This window comes from Equus quagga, chromosome 1 (assembly GCF_021613505.1).
Source record: "Equus quagga isolate Etosha38 chromosome 1, UCLA_HA_Equagga_1.0, whole genome shotgun sequence".
NCBI lineage: Eukaryota > Metazoa > Chordata > Mammalia > Perissodactyla > Equidae > Equus > Equus quagga.
The window spans coordinates 90,621,087-90,648,376 of NC_060267.1; the positions used below are offsets into that span (position 1 = coordinate 90,621,087).

The 27,290-nt window shown below is 50.2% G+C and overlaps 1 protein-coding gene across 2 annotated transcripts in view; it reads left to right on the top strand.

The window, feature by feature from the left end:
• The window catches only part of GPR107 (G protein-coupled receptor 107), a 70,706-nt gene that overhangs the window by 35,295 nt on the left and 8,121 nt on the right, over nucleotides 1–27,290 (top strand). The window contains exons 11-17 of one of the 2 annotated variants that reach the window (XM_046667458.1): nucleotides 1,079–1,152; nucleotides 1,584–1,701; nucleotides 4,864–4,994; nucleotides 7,139–7,182; nucleotides 20,298–20,347; nucleotides 21,725–21,808; nucleotides 22,540–22,661. In XM_046667458.1, coding sequence (XP_046523414.1) covers nucleotides 1,079–1,152; nucleotides 1,584–1,701; nucleotides 4,864–4,994; nucleotides 7,139–7,182; nucleotides 20,298–20,347; nucleotides 21,725–21,808; nucleotides 22,540–22,661 — 623 coding nt within the window. The remainder of the gene's footprint in view (nucleotides 1–1,078; nucleotides 1,153–1,583; nucleotides 1,702–4,863; nucleotides 4,995–7,138; nucleotides 7,183–20,297; nucleotides 20,348–21,724; nucleotides 21,809–22,539; nucleotides 22,662–27,290) is intronic. The other variant, XR_006889442.1, reaches the window with a different exon arrangement.

Genomic DNA, 27,290 nt, shown 5'->3' on the forward strand with positions numbered 1-27,290 from the left:
TTGGTTTTTATTTCTTTGGGGCTTTTTTGTCATTTCTTGAGATAAGAGTGCCACCTGGTGAATTGTTTCCATGACTTCCCTTATTTTTCCAAATATTCCCCCATGTTCCCATTTGATTTGAAGGTCCGTGTTATTTTCTCTTATTTGAGAGAAAACGGATGCTCTAAAGATCAAGGTCTAAGAATTGAGCTTAAGCTTTGAATATGTAGTACTAATACAAATTGAAATGAGCCTGCCCGTGGGCATAAGACCACAACTTCTCCAATTTGCAGGCCTCCAAGGCCCCCACGGGCCACACCTGCGAGCATGCCAGTCTGCGGACAGGCGCCCTCCTCCTGCACGTAAACATGCTGCTGTAGAAGAAGTCGTAATAGGCCCAGTTACAGTCTCAAGAAATGACAGTTATTTGGATAATTTCCCATTTGGATCTAAGTTAAAAGATTCCTCTGGAACCATATAGATCAGGAATGATGGGATCCTTGAGTCACTTCAACGTCTAGCTAGCCATCTGTGATAGAATGAAAGATGTATAAAAAATTGGTATCAGCTTTGTGAGTTCTTCCAGGAAGCATTTTGGGTACCCTACTGAAACTTGCCACTTTAATTAAAATTGGCAGCTTCAGGTAGCTCTAAATTTTACGGAATTTTTTTCAAAGAAAACCTAGTTGAAGCTGGGTGATTCCACACAGATGTGTTACTGACTGGCTTATTCACTTTTATAAGCAGCTGGAGCATGAAAGATAAAGTTCTTGGCTGGAATACTGAAAAGACCTGTGGCATTTGGATCTTAGAGATTTTAAAGAAGAGAATGGCAGCCATTTGCCAGGGTGAATCACCTGCCTCAAGAGAGGGACCTGGGCTGGATGTTAGTGACTTTGAAACCTTGAGTCGGGTTTCTCAAGCTCCCTGACGTTGTTAGTGCACTCACATGCTTAATTGTGAATTGACGAGTGAGTTATCAGGGCGTGGCATGGGGGACGTCCTCCACCAGGAAGTCCTCTGGTGGCCTTTCCTGTTCCACTGTGCACTGGGGCTCGAGGTGGATGGGCCTGTCTGAAACGTGCTCGTTCGGTTGCAGATCGACTACCACTACATCTCCTCCCAGGGCTTTCCCATCGAAGGCTGGGCTGTGGTGTACTACATCACTCACCTGTGAGTATGCGGCATGCCACACAGAGGACTCGGGCCCTGGAATGGCGCGCGGGAGAAGTGGGGGAAGCCGTGGTAGGAAGAGGCCTGCCCCAGGTTGATGGCCCTGCCTCCTTGGCAGCCTTTCTGGGTTCCTGCCATGCCAAAAGGGTGTGGCATGCAGGTGGCTATGCAGACTTGAGAAGCTGGGGCTGTAGGTGTGCTCCTGGGAGGGGTTGCCTCCCTGCAGGGATTGGCTGCTCAGGGTGGGGGTGCATAGCTAACTATTTGCATGTCCAGAGAGAAGTGTTGCACATGTAAGATGAGTTTCCTGAATCGGGCCACCTATCTTTTGCAAGAAGCATGTGAAATCCTAGAGTGCACTGTAGAATGTAACTCTCAGAGTGAGAGTCTGAAGAGGCCCGTCAGTGTCTGTTAAATGTTTTCTTTTCCAGTTTGAAAGGGGCACTGCTGTTCATCACCATCGCGCTCATTGGCACCGGCTGGGCTTTCATTAAGCACATCCTTTCCGATAAAGACAAAAAGATCTTCATGATTGTCATCCCACTCCAGGTAAAGGAACTCCACCCCCGCTTGGCCTAGTTCCGTCTTGGCACTTCGCAGGGCTCAGCTGCAGGCCTGTCTCACTCAGAAACCCTGCCTCTGCCACCGGGGGTTCTCTTTCTGCATTCTGACAGACCCAGGACCTCTAGTGATTGCACTGGGAGATTTTTGACCATCAGTCATCTTTAAACCAACATGTGGGGACCTATACTTTGCACAGAGAGCTGCTGAAAAATTAGAGCAACACACAGCCTTCTTTTCTGCATCCTTTCTCCCTCTAACAAAATGGTCCTCTTAATGAAGAAGCGATTTTATTAACAAATTACTTTACAACTGCAGATGACACCAGTGAGCTTCCGTAAGGTAGACTATTAAGTAGGCGTCAGGGGCAAGCCTTTCTTAAACCCTTCCTGTGTTTGGGACCCTGGGGTGGAGGCCAGCCTTACAAGGCTGTGAGCCCCTCAGGGGAGGAACTGTGTCTTGAAGATAAATAGACGTACTGGAAGCAGAACCTGGACCTAAGGAACTCATAATAAACAGGAGGTCTTTGGGGCTGGCCCTGTGGCCGAGTGGTTAAGTTCGTGCGCTCTGCTTCGGCAGCCTGGGGTTTCGCCGGTTCGGATCCTGGGTGTGGACATGGCACCACTTATCAAGCCATGCTGAGGCAGTGTCCCACATGCCACAACCAGAAGGACCCACAACTAAAAATACACAACTATGTACTGGGGGGTTTTAGGGAGAAAAAGGGAAAATAAAGTCTGAGAGTAAACAGGAGTGTGCAATTACCCTGCTCTGCTTGACCAAAGAGCATCTGTTGGATAAAGTTGTTCTTGCCAGCTGACCTCATTGTGGAGCACAGTGTGAATGTGGCAGGCTTCCCAGCGAAGGAAGGGGCAACTCCCTAGGCACCCAGATCAGCCCACTCAACACTGGTGATCGGTGGGTTAGCAATGTTTGCAGCAAAGCCTCCTTCACGTTCAGTAATAAAGGACATACGTGAGTGCCGAGTGAATGGTACAGACCACTTGCTAGAGGTTTCTGAGGAGAGAGTAATCCCCCACTTCGAATGATCTGGAAGGCTTTATCATGGAGATGGGCTTTGCCTAGATGGTTAAGGAAAGAAACAGGACGGAGGCAGAGGAGCAGTAGCAGAAGCACGTGATCCTACTGTCTGGTGAACAGGAGGCGCGGGGGCCTGTGTGGGTCTTGCTGTTGAGCCACTGGGACCACGTCTCTGCCAGGCCAAGTTCTGCAGCCTGCCAAGGTCTCAGAGCCCAGAGTACCGGGCCTGGGTCCTCTTCCCACGTGCCGGACAGCTCCTGTTTCCCCTTCCCTCTGGTAGCTGCAGCCATCCTCTCCACTTTGGAGTCTCCCTCGCCGGCCGGGGCTGTGATGCAGTGGGCACCGTCTTCCCAGCTTCCCCGCTTTTGTTCCCAGAAGGGGCAAAACACAAGGTTACCTGTCAGGTCTCTCTGAGGAAACAAGGACATTCAAATAATTACAGTGAAGAAGTGACAAGTATTTAACCTTTGGGACTAGTCTTTGAAGGCCTTGAACATCAGCCCAAAAAGTTAAAGCTGCTTCCTCTTGACCACAGGGAGCCACTGCACGCTTCTGAGTGAGAAGTGTGTGGCATACAAAGTGGCGTTTCGGGAGCATGATTGGCACGTTGTTGCACACCAGCCCTTCTGGGAACGCTTTGTCTCTCGTGACAGGAGTGTGAACAAAGGACAGAAGGGACTTAAGGGTGTGAGCTGTGGAAACCCTGTTTTCCACTTTGTCCATAGACAGAGCCACAGGTGCAGACATTTAGGACAGACCGGGCTTCGGGAGGAACCCAGAATGGGGTCGGTGGGAGACTGAAATTGCAAAATAATTTTTGCATTTATATGAGGCGAAGTATGGCTTCTGTGCTGAGTTAACTCAGTCCTAGGTAGAGGAACTTCGCTTAGAGATACCCCAAGTGCTAGCACAACAGATTGCACAGTTTTGTAGAAGTCTGGAGAACTACCTTTACTGCAAGTCAAGTCGAGTACTGGGGACCGTGGACTTCTCATGGACTGTGGAGGTGGGATTAGAATCCTTGCATCTGTTCTCGTGGTAATCTTAAAAGAATGTCTCATAGATTATGTCTCCCTCATGCTGAGCAGCATCCCAGTTTTCAAAACATTGTCATCTCAGTTTAGTCATCTGAAGGACTTTTCATAATATGCCAAGAGCTTAATATCAGGACTGAACACACAAGGCACAGCCTTAATTTTGGAAATCGAAGCAGAACATGGACGCGGATGAACCTCAGTGGGAAGAACCGAGCTGTGTCCACGTAGAGAGGACCTGGACAGGAGTTACTGCTGTGAGGAGTCTGCCGTGCTTGCGTCTCTGGTCTCTGAGAACACAGTCCCGTTATCTAGCGCGGAGAAGGTGACCGTCAGGGAGAGCCAGAGCTACCCACGCAGGGAGAACTGGGCCCGAGGAGCGTGGGCACTGTGGCTAACCGAGATGGAAAGTGCCCCCTGTTTAGCACCTGAGTGGCTGTGCTGAGGCCTGGGGTGCCTGGAAAGCAAAGTGTCCCAGTTATCTATTGCTGCATAATACATCACCCCCAAATTAGTAACTTAAAACAGCGCTCGGGAGCGGCTTAACTGGGCGGGTCTGGCTTGAAGTCTCGTGCATTACGTGGTCAGACAGTGGCTGGGCTCCTCTGGAAGTCTTCACTTCCCTCTCCCTCCTGGCCTGGGGAGACTGGATCTGATGGGGCCAGCACAGCTGGGGCTCCTTGGGCGTCTTTGTCTCTCTCTGCCTGCTCTGGCCAGCATGGCAGCTTCGAGGTAGCCAGACTTCTCACAAGAAGGCTCAGGGCGCTCCAAGGGTTTGTGTCTCAAGAGAGAGAGCCAGGCAGAAGCTGCATTCTTTGTATGACCTACCTTGGAAGTCCATGGCGTCACTCCCACCTTACTGTATTGGTCAGAGCAAGCACAATCTCAGGAGGAGGGCACAGAGACTGCTTCTTGGCAGGAGGATGGCAAAGTTCTGGAAGAGCATGTGGGACTGGAAATAATGCTGTGGCCACAGGTTGAGGGCTTGCAGGCCAGGTGTCCAGCCCCCACTGGGGCTGTGGTCATGAAGATCTCCCTGCGCTTTGGGGCCTCAGTGACTTTTCATGTCCTATAGGTGCTGGCGAATGTGGCCTACATCATCATAGAGTCCACCGAGGAGGGGACGACGGAGTACGGCTTGTGGAAGGACTCTCTGTTTCTAGTTGACCTGCTGTGCTGTGGAGCCATCCTCTTCCCAGTGGTATGGTGAGTCCTCGGAGGGAGGGAGGCTGCATGTGCACCACGAGGCTTGTCGTCAAACCCAACAGCTGGACCAGCCATTCGCAAACTGGTTCGAATCACACGGGGCATCTCTTTAAGAAATACAGCTTCCTGGTCCCAGACTGAATCAGTCTTCAGGGCAGGACCCTGGAATCCGTCTTTATCAAGTTCCCCAGTGGATTCTGATAGAGCTAGTCTGGCTCTGTGACTGGCTTTTAGCACCATTTAGACAATAGAGAAGAGTCTGGAAATGCGAACTTAGTAGCAGCACAAATAGCAGCAAGAATTTGGAGGGGAGGGAGTTGAAGAAATCCCATAGCCTTTTCTTGCCAAGTTAGTTGGAAAATGAGGAAGTCCGTTAACATAAAACTAGTGGTAGTTCTCAGCATGTAAACATTCTAGATATCTTCAGAATGGGTTCCTTCATTCCTGGAAATGGCAGGCTTTAGATGCATATGCTGGGCTCTGGTTGTGTGTAAAGAAATGGTAGTGCTAAGTCAGTGGTTGGTGAGAAATAATATCCTCATTAAATCTCATGCAAAGTGAAGGAAATTCTTGGTAGAGTAGGAAACAAGTTGAGGACAAACGGCGAGCAAAAATGAAGCACCCTTATAATGAGCTAGTTCCACGGCTACTTGAAAGCAATTAACTCTTATGGAATAAAGTTTAGGAAAATAGATTTACCTGCCTTCTATTAGAAGGGAGCTGTTCCTCAGTGCAATGCCCCCTGCAGTCAGTTAATATTCTTTAGGATCCCCGGGTTTATCAGGTCACTCGTGTCTGAGTTTTTTAGGGTATGGTGCCAGTGGAGTGTAATGCTCATTCTAGCCAGTTAGATTCACTCTTAACCTTAATTCCATCGTACGTCACACGTGTACATAGAGCAGTGCAGCGGACACCTGCCACTGTGGAAGAGAGCGCAAATGAGTCTAATCTCCACACTTCCTCGAGTCCTGCCAGGAATAAGTAACTCAGGCATCTGTAGCAGGAGGACCAGCATTATCTTCAGATAGAAAGAGCATCTTATTACTAGGGAACGGAGTGGAGGACCCTCCTCTTAGATCTGCCACACTCAGCAAAGTAGAAGGGACATGGGGGGTTGGGAAGACCCAGTGCACTATAAAGCTACAAGGGGCCATTTCCTGCCACTTGATGATTAAAACCCTCACGAGCAGATGCCAAATGGCAAGATTCTTTAAGGTAAATATCCTGAAAATTACTGTAAAATGAAAAACATCAAGTACTAAGAGGTGATGTAAGAACTAGTATTGATGATTTCTTTTAAATATTCAGCTTCAGCCAGCATTGGTTTGGTGTTCTCTGTGCTAGTTAACGTTCACATGTTGTGCCAGTCACTTGTCACAGGTGGGCAAACTATGGAGGTTTTTGGAGAAATGACTTGTTCATGGTCCAGTAAAGAGTGGGTGGCCATGTGAGGACTTGAGCTGTCTTCCCCCTGCACCGTGTCTGCCTGTGCTGCTCTCATCCTTTAAGAAAGACTTCCCTGGTGCCTTTGAACCCTGCCTGGAACTCTCATCTATAGCTCCTTTAATAATGTTAATGTCCCCTGCCTGAACTGTAATGATGGTACTTAGTTACTGGCACATTGCAGCTGGAAAAGACTCCCTGGAGGTCGGCATTTTTCAGCAGTTATAAATCTCCAGTCAATAAATACAAAGTTTGAACGAAGCCACGTGCTCACAGCTCCTGGACCTAGACTTTAGAAATTGGCCTGTGACCTTCTTATGGGGGCCATTCTGTCTAGGAAGCAGCTAAACTCACTGATGCCTCTCGTCTTAGTAGTGTTGGTGGGGGGTAGTTGTGGGAATGAGAGATTGGGTTGAGAAATCAGGAGTGTTCAATGGTTATATTTTGTTTTGTTTCTCCTCACATGCAGGCCCCTGCCATGCTTTGTTCAGCCAGCAGAGGGCGTGTTTGACTCACAGCCTGAGCACCACATGGGCGGAGTGCCGATTGTCAGAGATGTCGGTGCTAGGAGAGCCTGCTCAGTCTAGTCCAGCCCTTCCGTCTATGGTGGAGGGACTCGGGGCCTTCAGTTGCTAGTACTGGAAACGGACAGGAGTGCAAGTTTGTGAGCTAACTTTTTGTTCCCAAATGTTTATTTTTAGGTCAATCAGGCATTTACAAGAAGCATCAGCAACAGATGGAAAAGGCAAGTTCCCTTGTGCTCTTGTGCTGCTCACCTTCCCTGAAGCCACAGGCCTGGGCGCTGCAGAGGGGCGGAGGACGGGCCCGGGAGGCGGCGCGAGCCCCGGGCCCGCTCTGTGAGGCAGCATGGCGTTGCTGGGTGGAGAGGCAGGTGGCACCCATTGCGGAGACCAGCTGTGAGGAGGCCTGGGGTGGCTGCTGCTCTTTGGGATGATTCATTTCACTGCCACTCGTGAGCGTGATTTCACCTTCTCAAAACTGAGTCGGGAAGAGAGAATCTTGTTTTGGGGGGACCGGCTAACACTTCACTGTGAGAACAGGAGGTTCAGGATTGAGGCTGGCTATGTGTAAAGCGTCCCTTCCTGCTGATTTCACACGCTTCCAAAATAGAGGTGTCGGTATTAATTTATAACGAGACTGATGCCACAGAGAACCTTTGACACGCTCTGATTTATAAGTGCTTGTGCCATTATAACTTTTTGCATTCACCTGATTTTCCAACCGTGCCTGCTAAATCAGAAAAGATACCACAAAGAAAACGTTTTGTGTGTTTCTGGGCTTATTTGAAAAATGTCCACAACTACAGGCTGCTGTGGCACAAATGGGCATTGCCGACCACAAGGGGTCAAGGAGCAGTGCTGTCAAAGGCCAGAGCTGCCTCTGGAGCCGTGACATCATACACCCAGTGCTGATAGTAATCATGTTCTTTAAGGCAGATTGTCCAGTTCTTGTTGTAAATAAAGTTTTGTTGCTGACCTATTTTCTGATTATAAAAGTAAAGGGGATTCATTTCAGGAAAGTCAGAAAACATGTCCAGTCATGCATTGCATAATGATGTTTCGGTCAAGGATGGACCATATGTGTGACAGTCGCTCTGTAAGATGAGTACCATGTAGCCCAGGTGTGTAGTAAGCTGTACATGTAGGTTTGTGTAAGTAATTATAATGTGCACACAACGATGAAGCAGCCTAACAGCACATTTCTCGGGATGTATCCGATCATCATGCAACACAGGACTGTAGTAGGTACATATTTTAGTTCACACTTGCTGTACAATTAATATCACAGTACTTTCTTAAAATTGAATTAGACCTGCCTTCAAGGCTTCACTCCAGTGTCAGGGGACATCCAGCGTTCTTATTTAGAGCACGGTGTTCAGCGGTGCCCCTGGTTTCGGCCCACAGTGGTTCCTATTGAGAGTCCTGCTGTCTGGCTTGGGTACCACTCTTGTGTCTGGGCAGCCTGTGAGGGTCTTGCCTTGGCTGGGAGGTCTGGCCAGTGCTCTGAGTCCAGCCTCTCAAGGCCCACTGGGCTTCTCGAGTGGCCACAGATCCCACTCACAGAATGTGCCAGCTCTTGTTTTCTTTCCAGTCCTGGGAAATAGCTCTTTGTTTTCTCCTCTTTTCCGTCAGAGGCACTGGGTTCCCTTCTCCCTCTGGGATAAGTTCTTTTCAGTGAGTTTAAGCTGGAACTTTGCAGAAATCTTGTGCTAAAAAAGCCTGGCTACATTGCCTTCCTCTGAGCCACAGAACTCTGAGAGCCCTCCTGACTTCTTGGAATAGGGTAAAGGGGAATCATAAAAAATAAATCAGAATTTTAATAAAGCACCCTACCACAAACAGAAGAGTCCAAAGGAGAAAGTAAAACCCCATTTTCTGGGAATAATTGTCGTTTGGATATATTCTTGTCTTTTTTTTTCTCTTGTATACACATTATATTAAAAAGGGGTTTTATTATTTCTGTGACTTAGTGAATATGTCTTTCTCTTATTTTAATATATTGAGATGAGACATTTTAATTTTTTCATCTTTATACACTTCACTATTTCTAGATTCATTTTTCTGACTTTGGCTGAAGGTGTGTAAAACTCCCACGGGCAGGGTTTCCCCGTTGACGGGTTTCATCTGTGCTTTTCTTCTTGGCCTCATCCTTCCCTGTTTGCGACTTGCTCCGGTCCTCCCTCACCAGTTCCCCCCCCGCCATCACTCTAGCCCTCTGACTGCCTCCGCCGTCTGCCCCGTGCTTTGGAGGGCTCGGGCTGACTGTGTAGGTGCCTGTCTCTGGGACCTCGTACTCCGTGAGAGCGTGATCATCAGCTGAGATCTTAGTGCAGTATCCTGCCTGGGTAGAGAGCACTGCAGGGGAAGCCCAAGATGGACTCATCATTGTCCCCGAGCATCATGGGGAAGGGAAACTTTATGGAACAGGAGTGCTTTTGTCATCGCCTGGGGCACACAGGCAGTTTCTCGTCTTTTCCACCAGGTGACAGCATGAGACCTCTTCAGCAGAGAGCAAACGCGGACACAGGGAGTCGCGCAAACCCCCCACCCCGGGCTCTCCTTCAGCACTCTCAGGATGACATATTGTTAAGGAAGCACCCGTTTCTCATCAGCGGGTATCACAAACCCTTTGAAAGGGGGACAGAGTAGATTAGCCTAGAATGGGGGTGTCTCCTTGATTCGTGTTCTTTCACCGAATTGATTTAGGCTGAGGGATGCTCTTGAGCTGATCTGCAAATGCTTATTTCACTCCGTCCTTTGAGAAGTGGTCATGCTTGGGACACTTCCCAAGTCAGGGCAGCCGTGTTCCCACAGCTGAAGTCTCCCCGGCAGGGAACCCTCAGGAGCAGCGCCCTGTGCTGTCAGGCCAGCCTCGGGTGTGACTGCAGAGTGGCTGTGCCCTGTCCACTCCAGGATGGCACCACGGCAGCACCGGGAAGCTGGAGTGAACACACAGCTGACCGCCTGCTGGTGCTGGTCCCAGGATGTCTTGGTTGACCCTCTGTGTTCCTCAGTCCCATCCTGTCCCCTCACCCCCTGAGATCTAGCCCATCCTAGAGGCATCTACGCAAAGTAAAGGCCAAGGGCAGGAATGTCTCCTACTGGATTTGGAAGCATTTTGCTGGATGGTGCCTGACACTCTGGTTCCTGTTCTTAGGCCCATTATTCCACTGACTCATTGCACGACCTTAACAGCGACTTGGGCTTAAGTGTCTCAGTTTTAAGTGCAGTCCAGGCTGACTAACTGCAGGTGGGGGAAATGCTCTTTGTCCTTGTCCCTCTGCATTCGGGATTGCATCTGGCTTTCAGGGAGGGTTCGTTTGGATTTCGTGCGCTTCTTTGTCTCTGGGTTCCTTCCGACTGAACCTGAGGGAAGTATAAAGGAAAAAGTTACAGATGAAGCTGCCTGCTGTCCTTAAGCTGTGTCTTTGTCTCTGCTGTCGCACACTATGCTGTCGTTTAGAGTTGCTGCCGCGCCCGTCCTCTGAGAGGAGGCTTAATTGAGTGTTGCACAGGCGCGCCGCGCTCTGTCCCCTGGGTCTCGCCTGCCAACATTCACTGGCTGTTCCTGCCCTTGAGCCTGTGCCCATTTCCTTCTCGTTCGTTCTCCAGCGTCATCACCTTAGAGGGCTGGCTGGGGGATACACACCATACGTTTAATTAACAGGCTCTGCTTCTGATCTTCTGGGGTTTTTTCCTTGTGTTTCTGAGGAAAATTGGTGGAAGTATTCTGAGGAATCTTAGCTTTTAGGTGAGCTTCACAAGCCTTTAAACAAATGGTGATTGGCGAGCCGGAGGCTTTGCGGAGGCATGGCTTCACTTGGAGCTGCGGCCGTGTCGAGGTCCTGTGCCCCTGAGAAGTATTGGTCAGGGCAGAGTTCTCAAGAGGCTCCTCGGAGTCAGAGCCCTTTCCATAATAAGACATTATCCACCTTTTTCGCTGTTAGCATTTGCAGAGGGTGCACAAGCCGAGGCAGGGAGAACAGCTGGCGCCTCAGCGAGCGTCAGGGCATGGCACCACCCTGTGTCGGTGGCCCTGGCATTCTTCACTGCCACCTACTTGCAGGGGGGAAAAGGGCTCATTTCACTCAAGAGTGGCATTGGTGAAATAGTAAAAGCTATTAATGTTATTAAATCTCTACCCTTGCATATGGTCTTTAACCTTCTGGGGGACGAACTGGGAAGTAGGCCTAAAGCACGTCTGCCGCGTACCGAGGTGCGACGGTCGTCTAGAGGGAGAGCACGTGTAGTTGCTTGAGTTGCAAGCTGAACTAGCCACTTGTCTCTTGGGGCACCGTTTGTATTTGAAAGATGGTGACAGTCAAACTATGGGTACTGAAGCTTGGAGTTTTGGCAGACATTTTCTTGAAAATGAACCAAATAAACATCTCACTTCAGGGAAACAACTACAAGTATTTGCTGCCAGTGATCTAATTTTCACTTGAAAGCACAAATTTCAATTTCGGAAGACTTAGACCCACCGCTGCAAGCTCGACAGCTTCCCGGTTCTTAAAAGAGCCCTAATGTGAGCAGGGGACTTTGAAGAAATATTTTGTGATAAGAATTTGCAGTGTTTTGGAGGTGTGCATAACTCAGTGAAACGGTATTTTCCACCTGATCAGTGCATGTTACACAGTCATGCATGGATAGAAGATCCAGTCAAAGTGCAAGATGGACCAGTGGATTTTAATTGACAGAGTGTGAAAAGTCAGTGATACAGTTTCAGATTTCCCACTTCGCTGATCTTCGAGAAGCTACCGCTTGTCAAGTTTTAATATAGAATCAGAGAAGACTATTCAGTTATCTAAAAAGGCCTACGTCTGTTTAAGGCCATATTTTCTTCATATACTTGAACCAGAACCCTCCTTCACAACAGATTGAATGCAGAAGCAAATATGAAAATCCTGCTGTGTTCTATTAAGCCAGACATTAAAGAGATTTAGAAAAATGGAAAACAGTTCTGCTCTTCTCATGAAATTTTTTTGTTATTTTTATAAGAAAAATAATATTAACATGTAATGAATTTATTTTTGTCACTTTTTTTTTTTTTGAGGAAGATTAGCCCTGAGCTAACATCTGCTGCCAGTCCTCCTCTTTTTTCTGAGGAAGACTGGTGCTGAGCTAACATTTGTGCCCATCTTCCTTTGTCCCTACGTGGGACGCCTACCACAGCATAGCTTGCCAAGCGGTGCCATGTCTGCACCCAGGATCCGAACCGGCGAACCCCGGGCCACCAAAGTGGAATATGCAAACTTAACTGCTGTGTCACCGGGCCGGCCCCTATTTTTGTCACTTTTAAATTAATTATTAAATATTTTGGAAATTTGTTGCAATTTCTAATATGATAAATACTGATAGATTTTCCCCACATGAGCACCAGCTCTTTGGGGTCTTCAGTAATTTTTTAGTGTGCATTGGTCCTGAGCCTGAAAGTTCCAGAACCATGCATTAGGGATGCGACTTCTTGAGCCTTGTGGTCCCAACACCCGTGAGTGGGAGTGAAAGGCTGCCTGGTTCTTTCTTCCTGAGCCTGTTGAGCTCATTTCAGACTGACTTGTTCAGATTCTTGTGACTATTTAAGAGTCCATTACTGGGCAACCGATGCCAAAAAAATATGTTTTATTTGGGTGTGTTCATATAAACAGACCTATTGAAAAACGTACTAATGTGCAAGAAAGAGAAATACCCTGGCTGTTTTTGTAAATAAACTTTGGTTGGAACACAGCCATGCCCATTGCTATACGTATTGCCTGTTGCTGCTTTTGTGCTACTGTGGCAGTGATGACTATGTGGCCGAGATCAGCCAGCCCACAAGGCCTAAAACATTTGCTCTCCAGCCCTTTACAGAGAAAGTGTGACAACTCCTGGCTATTGTGGACATTTAAGAGATACCATTTTTGAAACCATATCTATAATGTAGTGATGTTGACTGCTGACCGTTCGCTCTGTACTGAGCACTTTGAAAACTGTAAAGCTCACATAGGTATAAGAAATTACTGCTTCTAAGGATTTACTGAACTCCAACTTAGTGTCTAGCACTATGTTCTTTGTTATTTGATTGGGACAGTAGCTTTTGCATCCTTCTCTGTTCTGATATTTTACCTAACCTATTACTCTAATGGGAATCTGTGCTTTTCTTTAACTAACAAGATGGCTTTTAACATGGATTACTCTCTGTTTATGAACAGAGACTTGGGTTATACATTTCTACCCGGGCTGATGGTTTATACGCGCTCTCTTCTCTGACTTCTTTGACTCGGTTCCTGGTTATAATTATAGGTTTATCTAACCTTTATTTTCACTTTCCAAGTAGAAACTAAGGTGGCCCCAGACCCACTGATGCTCTAGGCAGTGAGGATTGTTGTTAGATTAAATTTGGAGACTCTAGCCCAAAAGCCTTAGAGAGGACGAGGAGGTCAGGAGAGTAGGGCCCCCAGCTGCGCGTTTGGCTGTGGTTCCACCTCCCGGAGGTGGAAGGGCTCTAGCACTGTGCAGTGGGGCGAGGGTGCTTTCCTCCGGACCCGCAGTCCACTGTCGTCTGCACGGCTGGTGAGGGTAGTCCGTTGGGATCCCACCCTCTGGAGCACTGTTTCATGATCATGGAAGAGAAAAGGCAGAAGAAGTGAGATTCCCTTTATCTGGTCACTCAGAAACTTTTCCTACTTCCTTCTGTTCCCGTGTAGCTAGAGCATGCATTTGTGGATCTGCTCCGGCCTCTGCACTCTAAAGCTGCGCCCTGAGGGCGTTCTAAACACAGTCTGCTGCTCCAGAAAGGTGGCGTGCTGGCAGGCAAAGAACACTTTCTCTCCGGGAGATGTGATGGAAGTACTTACAAAATTCCTGCCTCTCTTATGGCATGAGGTGAGGTGGCATTTGTCGAGACCCCAGAGGATTCTGTCTGTCACTCAGGGCCACCTCATCTAAGTGTGTGGCTGACCTTGTAAGTCAGGTGTTTTTCAGGTGGCACCCATGAGAGCATGACACGAGGCAGCTGTGGGTCAGAGACTGTAGATCTTGTGCATGCTCGCATTTGCCTGGCCACAGGGTTTGTGGCTCTCAGCACATTCTCGAAGGAGGCTGTCTCCTGGTCTCTCCAGGAGTCTGTGACCCTAGAAAGGGTAAAACCACAACTAAATAGACTCTGAGGAAGAGAGAATGAGAGAGAAAAAGGATATTTTATTACACTGGCTTAATACAATGATTTTTAATTTATTTTAATCACCAAAAACCTCTTTTCATTACTTTCCCTCAGCAGGTCACCCAGAATTCCTTTAATGTCATCAACCTAATCCCAGCTTCTGATCAACATTTTGAAATAATCAGTTAACCAGCGATACCCTGAGTTAATAGAATCTACAACCAGCAGCAGAGGCCTCTCGTATCCCCGGGCTGAGACGCAGCTTCATCGCAGTGCCAGTTTCTTCTTAGGCCTTTCAGATATCAGGACCCTAGTTACCGTGGGGCACTCAGCCCCCAGTGGGCCTGGTTAGCCGTCTGTGTTGGCATGCCCTCCGCAGTTCTGGGTGTGGTTCTCCTGCCTAGTGGTGTTAGCATGCATTTGTTTTCTGCGATTCTTAAGACACAGTTGAAAGCAGCTTTTCTCAGATTACTGCAGTATTCAGGGCGGTCAGGTTCTCCTATTGAGAAGGTGTTGTCTGCTGTTGACCAGGCTGTGTCATCAAGCCATGAGACATCTCACCGTCTTCCTTGCCCAGCTCATTGCCAACTGTGAGTCTGTGCTGTGGACAGCCAGGGGAGCGATGTGCTGCCCAGCTCAGCTGTGATGTCTGGCTGACACGGCTGCCAGCATTGCGGCTGCGCGCTGCGGGCTGGCCAAGGCGGGAGGGACTGTCACAAGCAGAATCTGAGATCAGCATGGGCCCTAGGACCCCCTCCTCCAGCAGGGCCTTGGGTGTGATTCTAGAGCAGAAGGGACGAAAAAGGCACACGCTCACTAGACTGGAGGGCAGAAATCTGTTCTGGAGTCACTCTTTCCTGCAGTGGTGTGGTTGTCAGCCGGTCTCTTGGGCCATTTTTGCTCCTTTCTTTGATGCTTTTTGTTGGTTATTTATGATAAAATTTTGCTTACAGTAAGATGCACAGCCCTCCACTGTTCATTTCAGTGGCTTCTGACCACTCCGGGGTCATTGTTTTAAATGTATATTGGAAATGTATTTTGAGCTACTTTTCAGTTTGCAGATGAAAGCGTTCAGTTTTCTTAGTTCTTCCTGTCCGTCACAGTCTTTCCCATCCTCGCTCCTGATGCCTTCTCTGTGAGACGGGTGAGTGGGATCTCTTACTAGTGGAGGCGTGTGGGCTCAGCACTCCAGAATGGACACGTTCAGACCAGTGTGGTCCCAGGTCAGCATGTGGCCTGGCTTCGAATGGGGGAAGCTACCCTGTGCCCCGTGCGCTGTGAGCTTGAGCCCGGAGCTGAAGCAGATTGTGGAAATGCTACGGTTGAGAGTGAGTCAGAGCGACTCCAATGCGATCTAGGCTTTGCTGTCATCCTTATTTCTTTAATTTTTAGTTTGACTCAAAATTCCCTGTGAAGCTCAGGAGGAAGCAGGAGAAAAGGATGATGGGTAGGTAGGGGTGATTTTAAGCCTCAAGGCTTTCCTTACACCCAGGGAAGGGTTGTTGTGGAAATTTTTCATCCTCTAAGTGGCTGTCGTGGGCCCTTGCCTCTGTCCGTCCCGTGGATTGTCCAGAGCTAACTCCTCAAGACAGAGTGCTGGCAGCTCCTGGCATTGCCCAGCATTTTGAGCCACCATCGCATTGCCCTGAGCCACTGGTGGATTAGGAGGCCGTGAAGCACCTTTCTCTCAGCGTTAAGCCTGGGCACTGAGAGCTTGGTCCTCGGAGGGAGGGGCTTGGTTTGAACACTGGCTTCTCCGCTTACAAGCTGTGCGACCTTGGTAATTTACTCACTTCTCCAGGCCTGTGTCCTTCATCTGCGAGGCAGTGGTAACAGCCCCCTTTCCTCACAGAGGCTCCTGTGCGGACTACACGAGGTGAAATAGGAGAGGGGCCCGGCCCGGGGCCCAGCGCACTATCACACAGTAGATGGTGACCAGCACTGTTGTTTTTATTGTTGTCGTGCTTCCAAGACCATCCAGGGAAGACCTCTGAGGAGGAAGGGGCCCATCCATCTTCCTGCCAGCCTGCTTGGTACTCTGGGGCTTAAAGAGGAAAAGTGAAAGTCTAGGCAGGGAGCTCCTGGAGTTGGGGTGCATTTGCTCTTTTGCTGCTGGGTCCGAGAGAGCGCTGACTTGTTAAGAATTTGAAAGGCTGGATGCGTCCTGCCTCAGTGGGTACTTCCTACCTCAGTGGGCACTTTTTCCGTTCTCGGCAGTAAAAAGTACTTGCCAAAATCCAGTCATGTCCGTTTTCCTGAGAGTGGGAGGAAGAGGAATCCCGCAGCAGGAAGTCAGCCTCGTAGGCGCTCCTGACACAGGTGTCCGTGCTCTCTCCTTGCTCCCCACCCCACCCCTCCCCCATTCCCTAGGAAGTTTTTCAAAATCCTTATAGCCAGCCCCGATTCCCTACGAGTAGGGAGCAGCTTGGGCATCTGTGCTAAAGAAAGCTCTCCGGGTGATTCTGCTGCCCACCCCGGTTAAGGACCATTGCCGGAAGGAAATTCTCCAAATGGGAGACTGATGCCCCAAGGAGGCAGCGGCAGGCCAGGCTCAGGCACCCTGAGCTATGATGGTACAGGGCCTGGAATGCAGGTCTCCTGGCTCCTGTCTGAGGCGTTTTCCCTCACACCGTGCTCATTCTTTTACCATATTTGCTCTTCCTCATGGTGGGGTCAGAAATAGCTAGCCCAGACTTGGTGAGCCCTTACTCCTGTGGGAGCCCGCCCTGCCATGGTCCAGTGAGCAGCAAGCGATCTGCATTCTTAACTCCACTGAAGGCTGTTTTGGAATCAAAGCAAAGGGAGGCTTGGCACTCCAGGCTGCGGCCCACTGCCTCACTGCTCCTTGCATGGTGCCAGTGAGGTTCCACCCTCCAGAGCTGGTCCATCCCCTGCTCGGCAGGCTGACTCATCGTGTGCATATGGCAGCAGTGCTTCCAGGAGAGCCCAGAGCTCTCTGGCAGTCTCCAGGTCGCCACTTGCTCCAGTTTTACTTACTAGAGTCTGGAGTCCTGCCAGCTGTGGCAGCCACTGTAGCACTATATGCCACATTTGGTATTTGGTAATACCATATAATCCTGATGCCGTGACATCAGGCATTCATTGAGTGCTTACTGTGTGCTGTTTGCTTTCCACATCCTGTCTCACACATTCCCCCAGCAACTCTGGCAGTAGGTATTGTTATTCTTGTTTTACAGATGAAGAAACTGAGGCTCAGAGAGGTGAGGCGATTTATCTGAGGTCACCTATATAGCCAGTAAGCAGCAGAGTTGGAATTTGAACCCACAGTGTTCAAATGTGCAGGGCCTGCACTGACACCCACTCCTGCTTCTTGCTCCAATGAGGAAGCTTGCTCCTGGCCTCCACTGCCTTGGCTGTGCCTAGAACACCCATGTGGACCCAGGTGCCTCATCCCGTGACCAGCAGTCTCAAACAGATGCCTTACTTGTGCCTAGAAACGATGTCTGTCGTGACTGGTGGGTTTCAGAATCAACCTTGAACTCTGCTTATTGTGGCTGCTTTTCTTAGAGACAAACCTAGTTGTTCCCAAGGTCTGTTTCTCAGTCCCAGCCCGTGTCCTGGGGTGGCCTAGCGTCAGTGCCTGTGCTGATGTTTCTTCGTGGGCGCCTGTCTGTGGCTGTCCAGGCTCATCGATAAAGGCTTCGTGGCTGCCTCTTCCGAGTGTCTCACAGTCAGCCTGGAGGCTGTGACGCGGGCCTCCCGCCCCCTTCCTCTCACGCGCACTCGTGTCTTGGCCCATTAAGGCCTGCAGCGCCTTGACCCATCTGCTCTCTCCCCCATGAACTTCACCTGAAGAATTCTCTCTGGTCTCCCAGCACCGTTGGCTTGTTGTCCTTCTGTCTCCCAAGCCAGCCACCAACGCAAGCTCAGCCTCTTGTTTGCTGCCCCGTCCTCTGCTCTCCACGGACAGAAAGGCCTCACCACCTTTTAGAGGGACCTCCACACTCCAGGCTTTTGACTTCCCCTGGGCTTTTATTGGTTCTCTCCATCCTGTCTCCAGAGAGCTTGCTCTGAACTGTAGGTGTGATCAAGGCACGGCCCTGCTTCAGCTGGCCGAGGCTCCCTGGTCTCGGCGCCAAGGGAGTCCAGCTCCGGCCTTTGGCATCTGACTCAGCTCCCACCTCTCCTCTCCACCCGGCCTCGTCCCCTGCCTCCTCACTGTCCAGCTGCCCCGAGCTGCTTTCTCTTCGCTGCTGCCTGGTGCTGCCTCACCTCGGAGCCTCTGTGCCTGCTCTTCCCGCGCATTCTCTCCACTTGGTGTCTCCACTCCTGCCCCTTCCTGAGCCCCAGGCAGGCCTCCGCTTAGACAGCGCCTCCGCTTGGACATCGCCTCCTTTGGGAATCCTCTCTTTCGCCCCTTGTCCCCCTGATCTGGCTTGAGAGCCCTTACTTGATCATGGCCATGGCAGCCATGTGTATCTTGTCCTGGCGTCTTGAAATCCAGGAATAAAAGTGTGGCACTTTTCTCTCTGTCAGGCTGAAGGTTCCTGCTTAAGCAAGGGCAGGAGTTTCATTTGTCAGGATTTATTTGAAAATTCAGAGGAGACTTTTAAAGCATTTTTATTGTTTAAGTGTCTAATTGTTGGTGCTGTTCTTTCTCACTTATTCGCAAAGAAGAGAATTGAGTGTTCATATTCAAGAGCTGTGTGCTTCTCTGGGCGGGCCACAGCTCCCAGGGCTGGGGTTTCGAGGGCCGAATGCAGTGTGAGCAGGCCGTTTCATTGACCTCTGCCAGTGTGAGCAGGGGACACGCACACAAAAGGGGACACAAGAGGAATACTGGCTCATGCAAATGTGGAAAGTTTTAAATCCATGGTCACTTACTTATCCGACACTTCTAATATCTTTCCCTCAGTGCAGCCTCTCCCCTCCCTCAGATGAGGAGGAATAGTGCCCATTACACCCTTTCGTCACCGGACTCTCGGCAATGTAGCAGTGAGTATGTGGCTGGTCTGGTGCCTCTCTGAGGGACGGCAGCCGCCCCTCGGGCAAAGGCCTGGGCAGCCAGGGTCACTGCTGCGTCCCAGCGCCTGTCCTGAGATGAGCTGAGTGAAAACCTACAAGAGAACCAGAGAGATTTAACTTAAGACAAAACCAGACTGCTAGAGAGGGTGCTGGGTAAGAAAGCCTCCGCCCGTCGGCCTCCTGGAATTGTGCTTCTTCACATGTTGTGTGTGAGTCCTTTGCAGCTCTACATGTGAGGGTTACAGCCTCTCAGTTTGGGGAGTTAAACTTTCCTGGAAAGACTTTCTGATCCTCCCCTCATCCATGCGTTCGGTTTCTCAGAGGAGATTCTTGCAGATACTGTTAGTTGATAATCACTTTGAAGATTAATTGAGGATTCGGGAATTTCTTTTGGAATCCTAGGCTTGATTGCCCCCCACTAAGCACGAGCCAGAGGAGGGAGGAAGAGGAAATTCGACCCTTCGCTGCCCACAGTCCCGTTCTTAAAGGGAGCCAGTAATTGAATGCTGTTAAACAAAATGAATTTGGCTCCTGCTGGAACGTATATGATGAGTGAAAGGACTGCTAATCGGGGAGGGAGCCAGGCTACCCTCTGTGGTCATCAATATTTCATGGCCATAGGCAGCGGCAGGAAGTTAGCTGTCCCGGCTGCCTGACCTTGAGCCATCACAACCGTAAGACAGAACCAGGGAGGTCATATTAAAGGGCTCATTACAAGGCACATAGTAAAACCTAAGAGAAGTTTGCAAGATGCACCTGTGGGTTAGTCGAATTAATGCTCAGCTAGTGGGAGGCTCCCCAGACAGGGCTCAGGGACCCACCTGAGACTGGCCCTAGTGAGGGTTCAGCTCTGTCAGCTGGAGCAGCACAGCTGGAGTGTCAACACCAGCTTTGGGGCCTCGAGTGTTGATTGGTCGTGTCCCCATTGTCTGTGGTGTCACCATACGCCCAGCATGGCCAGTTGAAAGCTCCTGAACCTGGAGTGGGGAGATGCAGTGCCAGAGCACCGCACCTGCTGCTTCCTACTCCCTGCTGCTTCCTGGTAATCTGGGGAGGTCCTGCCGAGTGCTGGCATTTCCAGAAACTAGGTGTGCCCCGCGCTGTCCTCATTCGCAGTAGACTTGTCCCCTTGACAGCGGGTGCCTGCCTGTAACTTTCTTGGAAATTGAGAAAAGAAGTTAATGAGCTTTTCATTTTGTTCTTTCTTCTCCCTAGCTGCTATTAACTTAGCAAAGCTGAAACTTTTCAGACATTATTACGTCTTGGTGAGTAAAAAAATCCTAAATCTGCAATAAGATCAATTCAAGGAGTAGAGCAAATGAACTTGCAAGAGTTGTTGAAAGCACAAGATGTGTGGAGCTGTGTGGATTTCATTTTATAAAACCAAATTGTATTTTGGGTTTTTTTTTTCTTTTTATTCCTCCCCAAAGCCCCAGTACATAGTTGTGTATTCTAGTTGTAAGTCCTTCTAGTTCTTCTGTGTGAGCTGCCGCCACAGCATGGCTACTGACAGATGAGTGGTGTGGTTCCGCGCCTGGGAACCGAACTGGCCGCTGAAGCAGAGCATGCCGAACTTGCACCACTAGGCCCTCAGGGCTTGCTCCAAATTGTGTCTTTTGATATGGGAAATTACCTGAGTTATTTCTTTCTAAATTTTGGTTTTAAATTTGGCTTTAAATACTCAGAAAAATAATAAATGCTTGGTATTTTTAACTACAGGGATTATAGAAACACAGGAGAAGCCCTTTATGACCCTGATCTTCTCCCCCTCCTCTTCCTCCCTGAGTGATTCCTGTTGACAGTTTGTGGTTATTTTTCTAGACTCTTTTGAGGCATATGCCACACATAGCTGTTCCTTTGACTTGCTTTCTGTATTTATTTACCAAAATGGGATCACACCTAAAACAAGGCTGTAATGGACATGCAAAGTCCATATACGCATACACCAAAGGCAGGACTTGCCATAAATTATTAAGATCATAATTTTTTGGAATACGTAAGGTTATGGGTCTTCTAGGGTTCACTTTTTGACTCTTAAAGTTTCTGAGTTGTCTTTGTGATTTTGGCATTGACTATCATGCTGGACAGTTCTTTTCCCGCAAGCCTCGCCACCCTGGGCATGGTCCCAGCAAGCAGTGCACACTAGAGTAGCTGTCATGTGAATCCTTGTCACATCCTCCCTTCCTAGAGTACTTAGTATTGTTCCACTGAGTGTGGACCTCGAACATTTACAGCATCTGCTGGAGAGACTCAAAGTCAGTATTTTCTCTGTGTGGCTTTATTTTGCTGTTACTACTGGAAAACATTCCTCAGAGTCTGACAATTAAAAATATTACCCTTAGGGGGTTGGGATCAATGGGTTATGTGTGTGGATAGGGCGAGGGAGGGGTTACTCAGGAGTTAGGGGCAGCCGCCCCGGAGTGTGTGTCATCACAGAGACAAAGAGGAGAGCTTTCAGTTCTGACTAGCGGAGTAGCCGTCTGTCCGCCAGGCTCATTAATTCGCCTACGAGTGTCGAACAGTTGTCTCCAGATATTCTCTTTGCTCTTTTGTAGATAATTTGTCGAAACAAACTATTGGAAGAAAGTGGTGCCGTAACGTCTGTGTTGATTGTATTCCTCGTTTCTTTCCTCTTCACATAGATCGTGTGTTACATATACTTCACCAGGATCATCGCATTTCTCCTCAAACTTGCCGTCCCGTTCCAGTGGAAGTGGCTCTACCAGGTATGCGGCTCTCAGGGCACCGTGCCAGAGAGTTCCTGTCTGAGGATCAAGTCCTGGGGTTTAACTGAAGGTTGTTATAAACGTATCCAGCCGTGGCCGCTCAGACCTCCTGTCTCTTCTCGTCCACAATTAAGATTATCTGTCTAGGAAAGCTGCTGGATTACGTGAGAAATCTAGAAATAGTTGCATTATTGATTTTAGTTTTCAATTTTAAAAGTCTGTGAAAAGAAAAGCCTCAGGCGGAAAGAGAAAGATGTGCCCTGTATAATCAAACTTAGATGAGAGGGGTCTTTTCCTTCAGAGACAGGGCTTCGAATAACAGAATCTGGGCCTCCCCTCTTCTTGGCCCGTTATTAGCATCTTTGCAGTACACTAGAACAAGTTTAACTACGAGGGGAATCCGCCAAACGATGTAGAGACTTTTCTTGAAGCACTGACTTGGTGCTTTAGGGCCATGGGAAATGTGGGTATTTAATGAGCTCTTGAAAGCTACCGGGGAAGACTGCTTAAAGCAGGGAGTCTTAAATGTCGTCTTTGGGCAGAATGCTCCTGGCTGAGGCTTCAGCAAATCTGCTAAAGAAAATGCTCTCTAGCAGTCAGCTCTGGCATTTGAGTGAGGGAGCAGCCAGTGGTGGGTTGGCGGGGGGATGTGTCTGTTTGTTTAGTTCCGCTGCTGTCTGAAGAACAGTGTTGCTAATCCCTTTATTTGGGGACGGTTTTTCAATTTGCAGCTCCTGGATGAAACGGCCACGCTGGTGTTCTTTGTTCTAACGGGGTATAAATTCCGTCCAGCTTCAGATAACCCCTACCTACAACTTTCTCAGGAAGAGGATGACTTGGAAATGGAATCTGTGTAAGAAATCTCCTTTCCTCCCTCCCGTGTCTACCCCTTTACCTAACTGAAAGCAGCCTGGTGTGAACTGGAGCAGCCACTCTCTGCCTTTTGTTGCTTCAGAGGTGGCACTTCTATTTTTAGCAGAAGGAAATGGACACTCAAGCCCCAGGCGCTCTCATTCAGTTTGAAGGACAGTAGCTGCCAGGCATCCCTCCATCTTTTCAGGGAGAGTTGAACTTGCCATCCTATTTAGCCTCATTGGAGCCTGCTTCCAGTAACTCACCAGCAAGAACTTAGGGACATACTTGGTTGTTCAGAGCTCCTGAGGATGGGCAGCCCCACTTCCTGTTGGGCTCCTGCCGTGGGGAGCTGAAAATGCGATCACCGGGGTCATTTGTAAGTCTGCTAACTATCCTCAAACGTCCTTTATCATCAGCTAAACCTAGCACAATGACTTTGACCTATATCTGAGCGTTAAAATGGGCTTTTCTGAGTCACAGGCTAAGTGATTCTAGGGTCCTATTTTCTGGGAAAGGGCAGTCATTTTCTAGAGAAGTGAATGGTGATTAAGTAAACGAATTTACTTGTTAACTTATCAGCTGCGATGGGCCAGGTTAATTGTTGTGCTGATTAGCCTGAGGCTGGGTTTCTCTTCTGGTTCTCCGCAGCCTTTTGACTTGTCCCAATTCAAAGGCTGAGCCTTGGCCCCTGCTGGGCTCTGCTGGGCTGCAGGCTGGGCAGCAGGCTGGGCAGCGTGGGACAGCTCTTTGTGCTCAGCTCCACTGTGAGAACAATAAAGGGAAGGCAGAGCCTACCCATGGGTCCCGAACAGCATCTCCCTGTGCAGAGGAAGAGACACCTTTTTACAGACAGTGGAGGGCAAAGCAGGAGAACCGTCAGATATGCCTTTTTAGAAGCAGCAGAAGCTGAGCAAGTGCTGTTGGTTGAAGAGGTGCAAGTGAGAGTCAGCCTGGTGGGCACGGTGGTCAGTAACCTAAGGCGTGGTGTGGTTAGCCGTCCCCTGCTGGGAGACCTGTAGCTTGTTCCATAAGCACGCGGCCAGCTTTCTCTGGGCTGGGCAGCTAGAAGCTGACCGGCTGGGGCAGAGCACCTTCCACTTCACTGAATTGTGCTCCAGAATGGCCACATAGCTGCGCTCCTCGCCAGCAACTTAGGAGTTCTCTCCCCACGTCCTTGCCGTCAGCTGTTTCATCTGGAAGCGTGGATGCATTGTGAAGGTATTTTTGTCTCCTGGCAAAACTTTTTTAAATTTTGTGTTGGTTTTGTTTCTCTCCGACAATATTTGAGCAAGAGGGTCTATAGGTGCTAAAATCTGGAGGGAACGGGGAGGGAGAAGACACACCACCAGTCTAGTGGAGACTGGAGAGAGCGTGTTCCTTATTCTGGCACGATTTGGGAGCGGCGGAACGTTAAGTCAGGGATTATCCTTTGCCTGCCTCAGTTTACACTGTTACAAGGGCAGGGGGGTACTCTGGTTGTACTGGCTTCTCAATGCTTAGTGAGAGCCGTACTGTCATAGTGAAGTGAGCTTCTCATCAGTGGCAGAAAGGCCACGTGTGTAACAGCCGGAAAGAATTTCACGCCCGATGAAGGTTTTCTTTAGGGCAGTGGTATTTCCAGCAAGCGCTGGCCCAGTTTGGCCTGTGAAAAAGCTGAGGAGCCGATTGAGGCCAAGTGCCTTTACATAGGCAAGGAAATCGTTCTGGGGTTTCTCTTTGGCTAAGACCTCTGCTGTTGAGAAAGTTCTGTGAATCTATAAGATGTGACAGCAGCACAGGCCCGAGGTGGAGGCTCCGGCGCAGCCCGCCACCGCGTTCCCAGGCAGGGAGTGCAGAGGCTGGTTGCGGCTTCTCAGGGCCACCGCGCTGTGCCCCGGCTGTCATCTCCCTCTTCTTCTTGGGGGTGCTGTTCCTGGATGGCACCTCGTCAGTCCTCCAGAAATAATCCAAGCCAGAGGCGAGCCAAGCCCTTGGCTGTGTTTTCTAGAAGGTCATGAGCTGTCTGTCATCCACACTGAAGGGTGTTTCCTGAAGGAGGGAGCTAGGTCTGATTCCCGCCACAGAACAAACCCCCTCCTTGTGGGGAGCAATATTTGTTCTGCCCCACACACCCCACAACAAATCCACACTCTTCCTCATGAGTCTCACCCACTGGCAGCACGTGAACTCTGACCCGGTCACTCACTGCCCTTACTGACTTGTTCTAGATAGTTTCCTTCACCTGTTCTCGCCCCTTCTCTGAAGCTGAGCTGTGGGAGTGCCGTGCGTTTGGGAAGCTAATCTGCCGGTGGATCTCAGGACGGAGCCGTGCTCCCCCGGGGATGGAGTGCTTCCACCCTTCCTCTGGCCCAGGCCCGTACAGTCCGTGCGGGCTGCCATCCCCGCCAGGTCCCACACAGCTGCTCCATCTGAGTCTGCAGAATGAGGACACAGTCAGAATTAACTCTGACTTTCTGTCTTTTTCTCCTTCTATCTCTTTCAACATTTTTCTTGGGCTAAAGCTCACAGAGGCTTACCAATTTTGGTAACAGAATTTATCGTAAAAATTTCAGCAAGTTAAGAAGTACTGGATGCAGTTTCAGCAAGCAGACTCGGTAGCCTCCAGTAAGCTGTGCGTGTCCTCGATGGTCTGAATCATTTCCGTCATCTCAAGAAGTGAGAGTGGGAAGAAACGTTTGGTGTGGGTTTTGGGGCCGGCGGTTGTCTCTCTGGGGATCCCATTCCAGAACGCCGGCCTCAAGGTTGCCTTAACCTTTGACTGCTATGTCCTGCGTTAGCTCGGGGAGTGAGCAGCAAAAGTGGAAACAGGGCTTGGAGACAAATAGAATTGCCTCTTAACCAGGCCTCGTGCACTGCAAGTCCAGGACACGTTTTTAGTTTGGTTATGTCTGTGGTTTAGTGTGGTTCCAGAAACAGATGTGTCCATGGACCACTTAGGCCCAAGCCACATGTGATCGCAGTCTGGTGTGGCAGAAGGAGCAGTGGGTACCTACAGCCCCCTTTCCCGTCTTGTTCCTTAGGCCTTTTTGGTTCTAAGCGTAGACTCGGGGTTCTGCAAGGAAAAGAGGGGTCACCATTTAGATGTGGAAGGAAAATGGGAGGCAGCCCTGGGTCCATGTGCTCTCTCCATCTCTGCTGGAGCTCCCTGCTCCTCCTCTCGGGCATCTGCTCCACTCTCCTCTCTGTCCACAGACCCTCCTGAACTGGTCTCCCTCACCTCAGACCCGCTCATGAGCTGCTCCCCTTGAGGCTGGCACCCTCGCGAAGTCAGGAATTGGGCACCTGGGCTCAGAGCAGTGCTTCCCTGGACAGGCACTGGAGGGAGGACGGCTTCTCCTGGACTGGCATTGGGCCGGGCAGCCAGAGAGGCCAGGCAGGCCCCGTGCACTGAGGCTGCTGTGCCTCGCTGTGCCTGGCTCCCTCAGCCCTCTGGGCAGTTGTGGAGCACCAGCCAGTGCAAAAGCCCTGCCCTCAGGGAGCGCACTGTCTGCTGCGGGCACAGTGTGACAGAGTGCAGCCAGTGCTGCCATGGAGCTGTGTGCCTGGAGCCACAGAGGGCATCGCACCAGCCTGGGGCAAGAAGGAGCTAGTCAGGCAGAGAAGGAATGAGCAGAGGACACAAGGTCATCCTCTCCGGATGTCACTTTCCGGTTCTGTGAAGTGAGTGGTGAGGGCTGTGATCCAGGCAGCTCCAGGAGGCTCTGCCCAGATCTCCGGAGTTGAGTTAGACTGAAAATCCCCACTGCCCATTGCTTAGCCTGAGCTCGGCGAGTGCTCTGCGTGCTGCGTGCGGTGGGCCTTTGAGGACGGTTGTCTGTGGTGCACAGTGCTGCTTGGATGGTGGCTCTGCAGCTGGCCTCTCCTTCAGTGTTTGCACCGAAAGTAGGGCACGCAGGGAGGTGCGCGCGGAGTTGCAGAAGCCCCACCTCCTTCTGTCCCTGCCTGGAAGGCATTAGGGTGTCAGTCTAAGCCAGGTCTCCTTTGTCACTGCTGAAGGGTCTGCGCTGTGAGGAGCAGTGCCAGTCTGCAGGGGGCTGGCCGGGCCTACCTGCTCCACCTGGGCCCCGGCATCTCTTTCACTTCCCAAAGGTTTGCTGGGCCACCCAGCATCCCTGCTGCCAGGCGTCCTGATCGGTTTCAGTTCACTTCAGCAGCTCCTGCTCCAGGTCACTTACGAAACCACCTCCTTGCCTGCTTCACTGGTGACACCTCGCGTGCTGGCATGCTCCCCTGCTCCAAAGCCTTGGAGGCTGCCATTCTCCCGCTCCTCGTCTGGAGTGCTCACCCAAGCCCAGGCTGCCCGGCCGTCTACTCAGCGACTCCTCCCCAGTCTCTCGCTCCAGCCCACTTGGCTCACCCGAGCTTCAGGGCCCTCTCTCCACCGGCTCACCGTCCTCCCAAGCTCGCCTCTCCCCGGCATTCTAGACGGGCCTTGTTAGCACCGCCATCTTCCCAGTCACCACCAGCCGAACACGGGCGTTGGCCTAAACACCTCCTCTCCCTCAGCCCAAGTGGAGTGAGTGACCATGTCTTGGAGGCCAACATCGTGTCTCCCATGCGTCTCCCTGCTTCATCCCGGTGCCCCGCCCTCACCTGGCTGGCGTCTTCACCTCTGATTTTCCCTCCT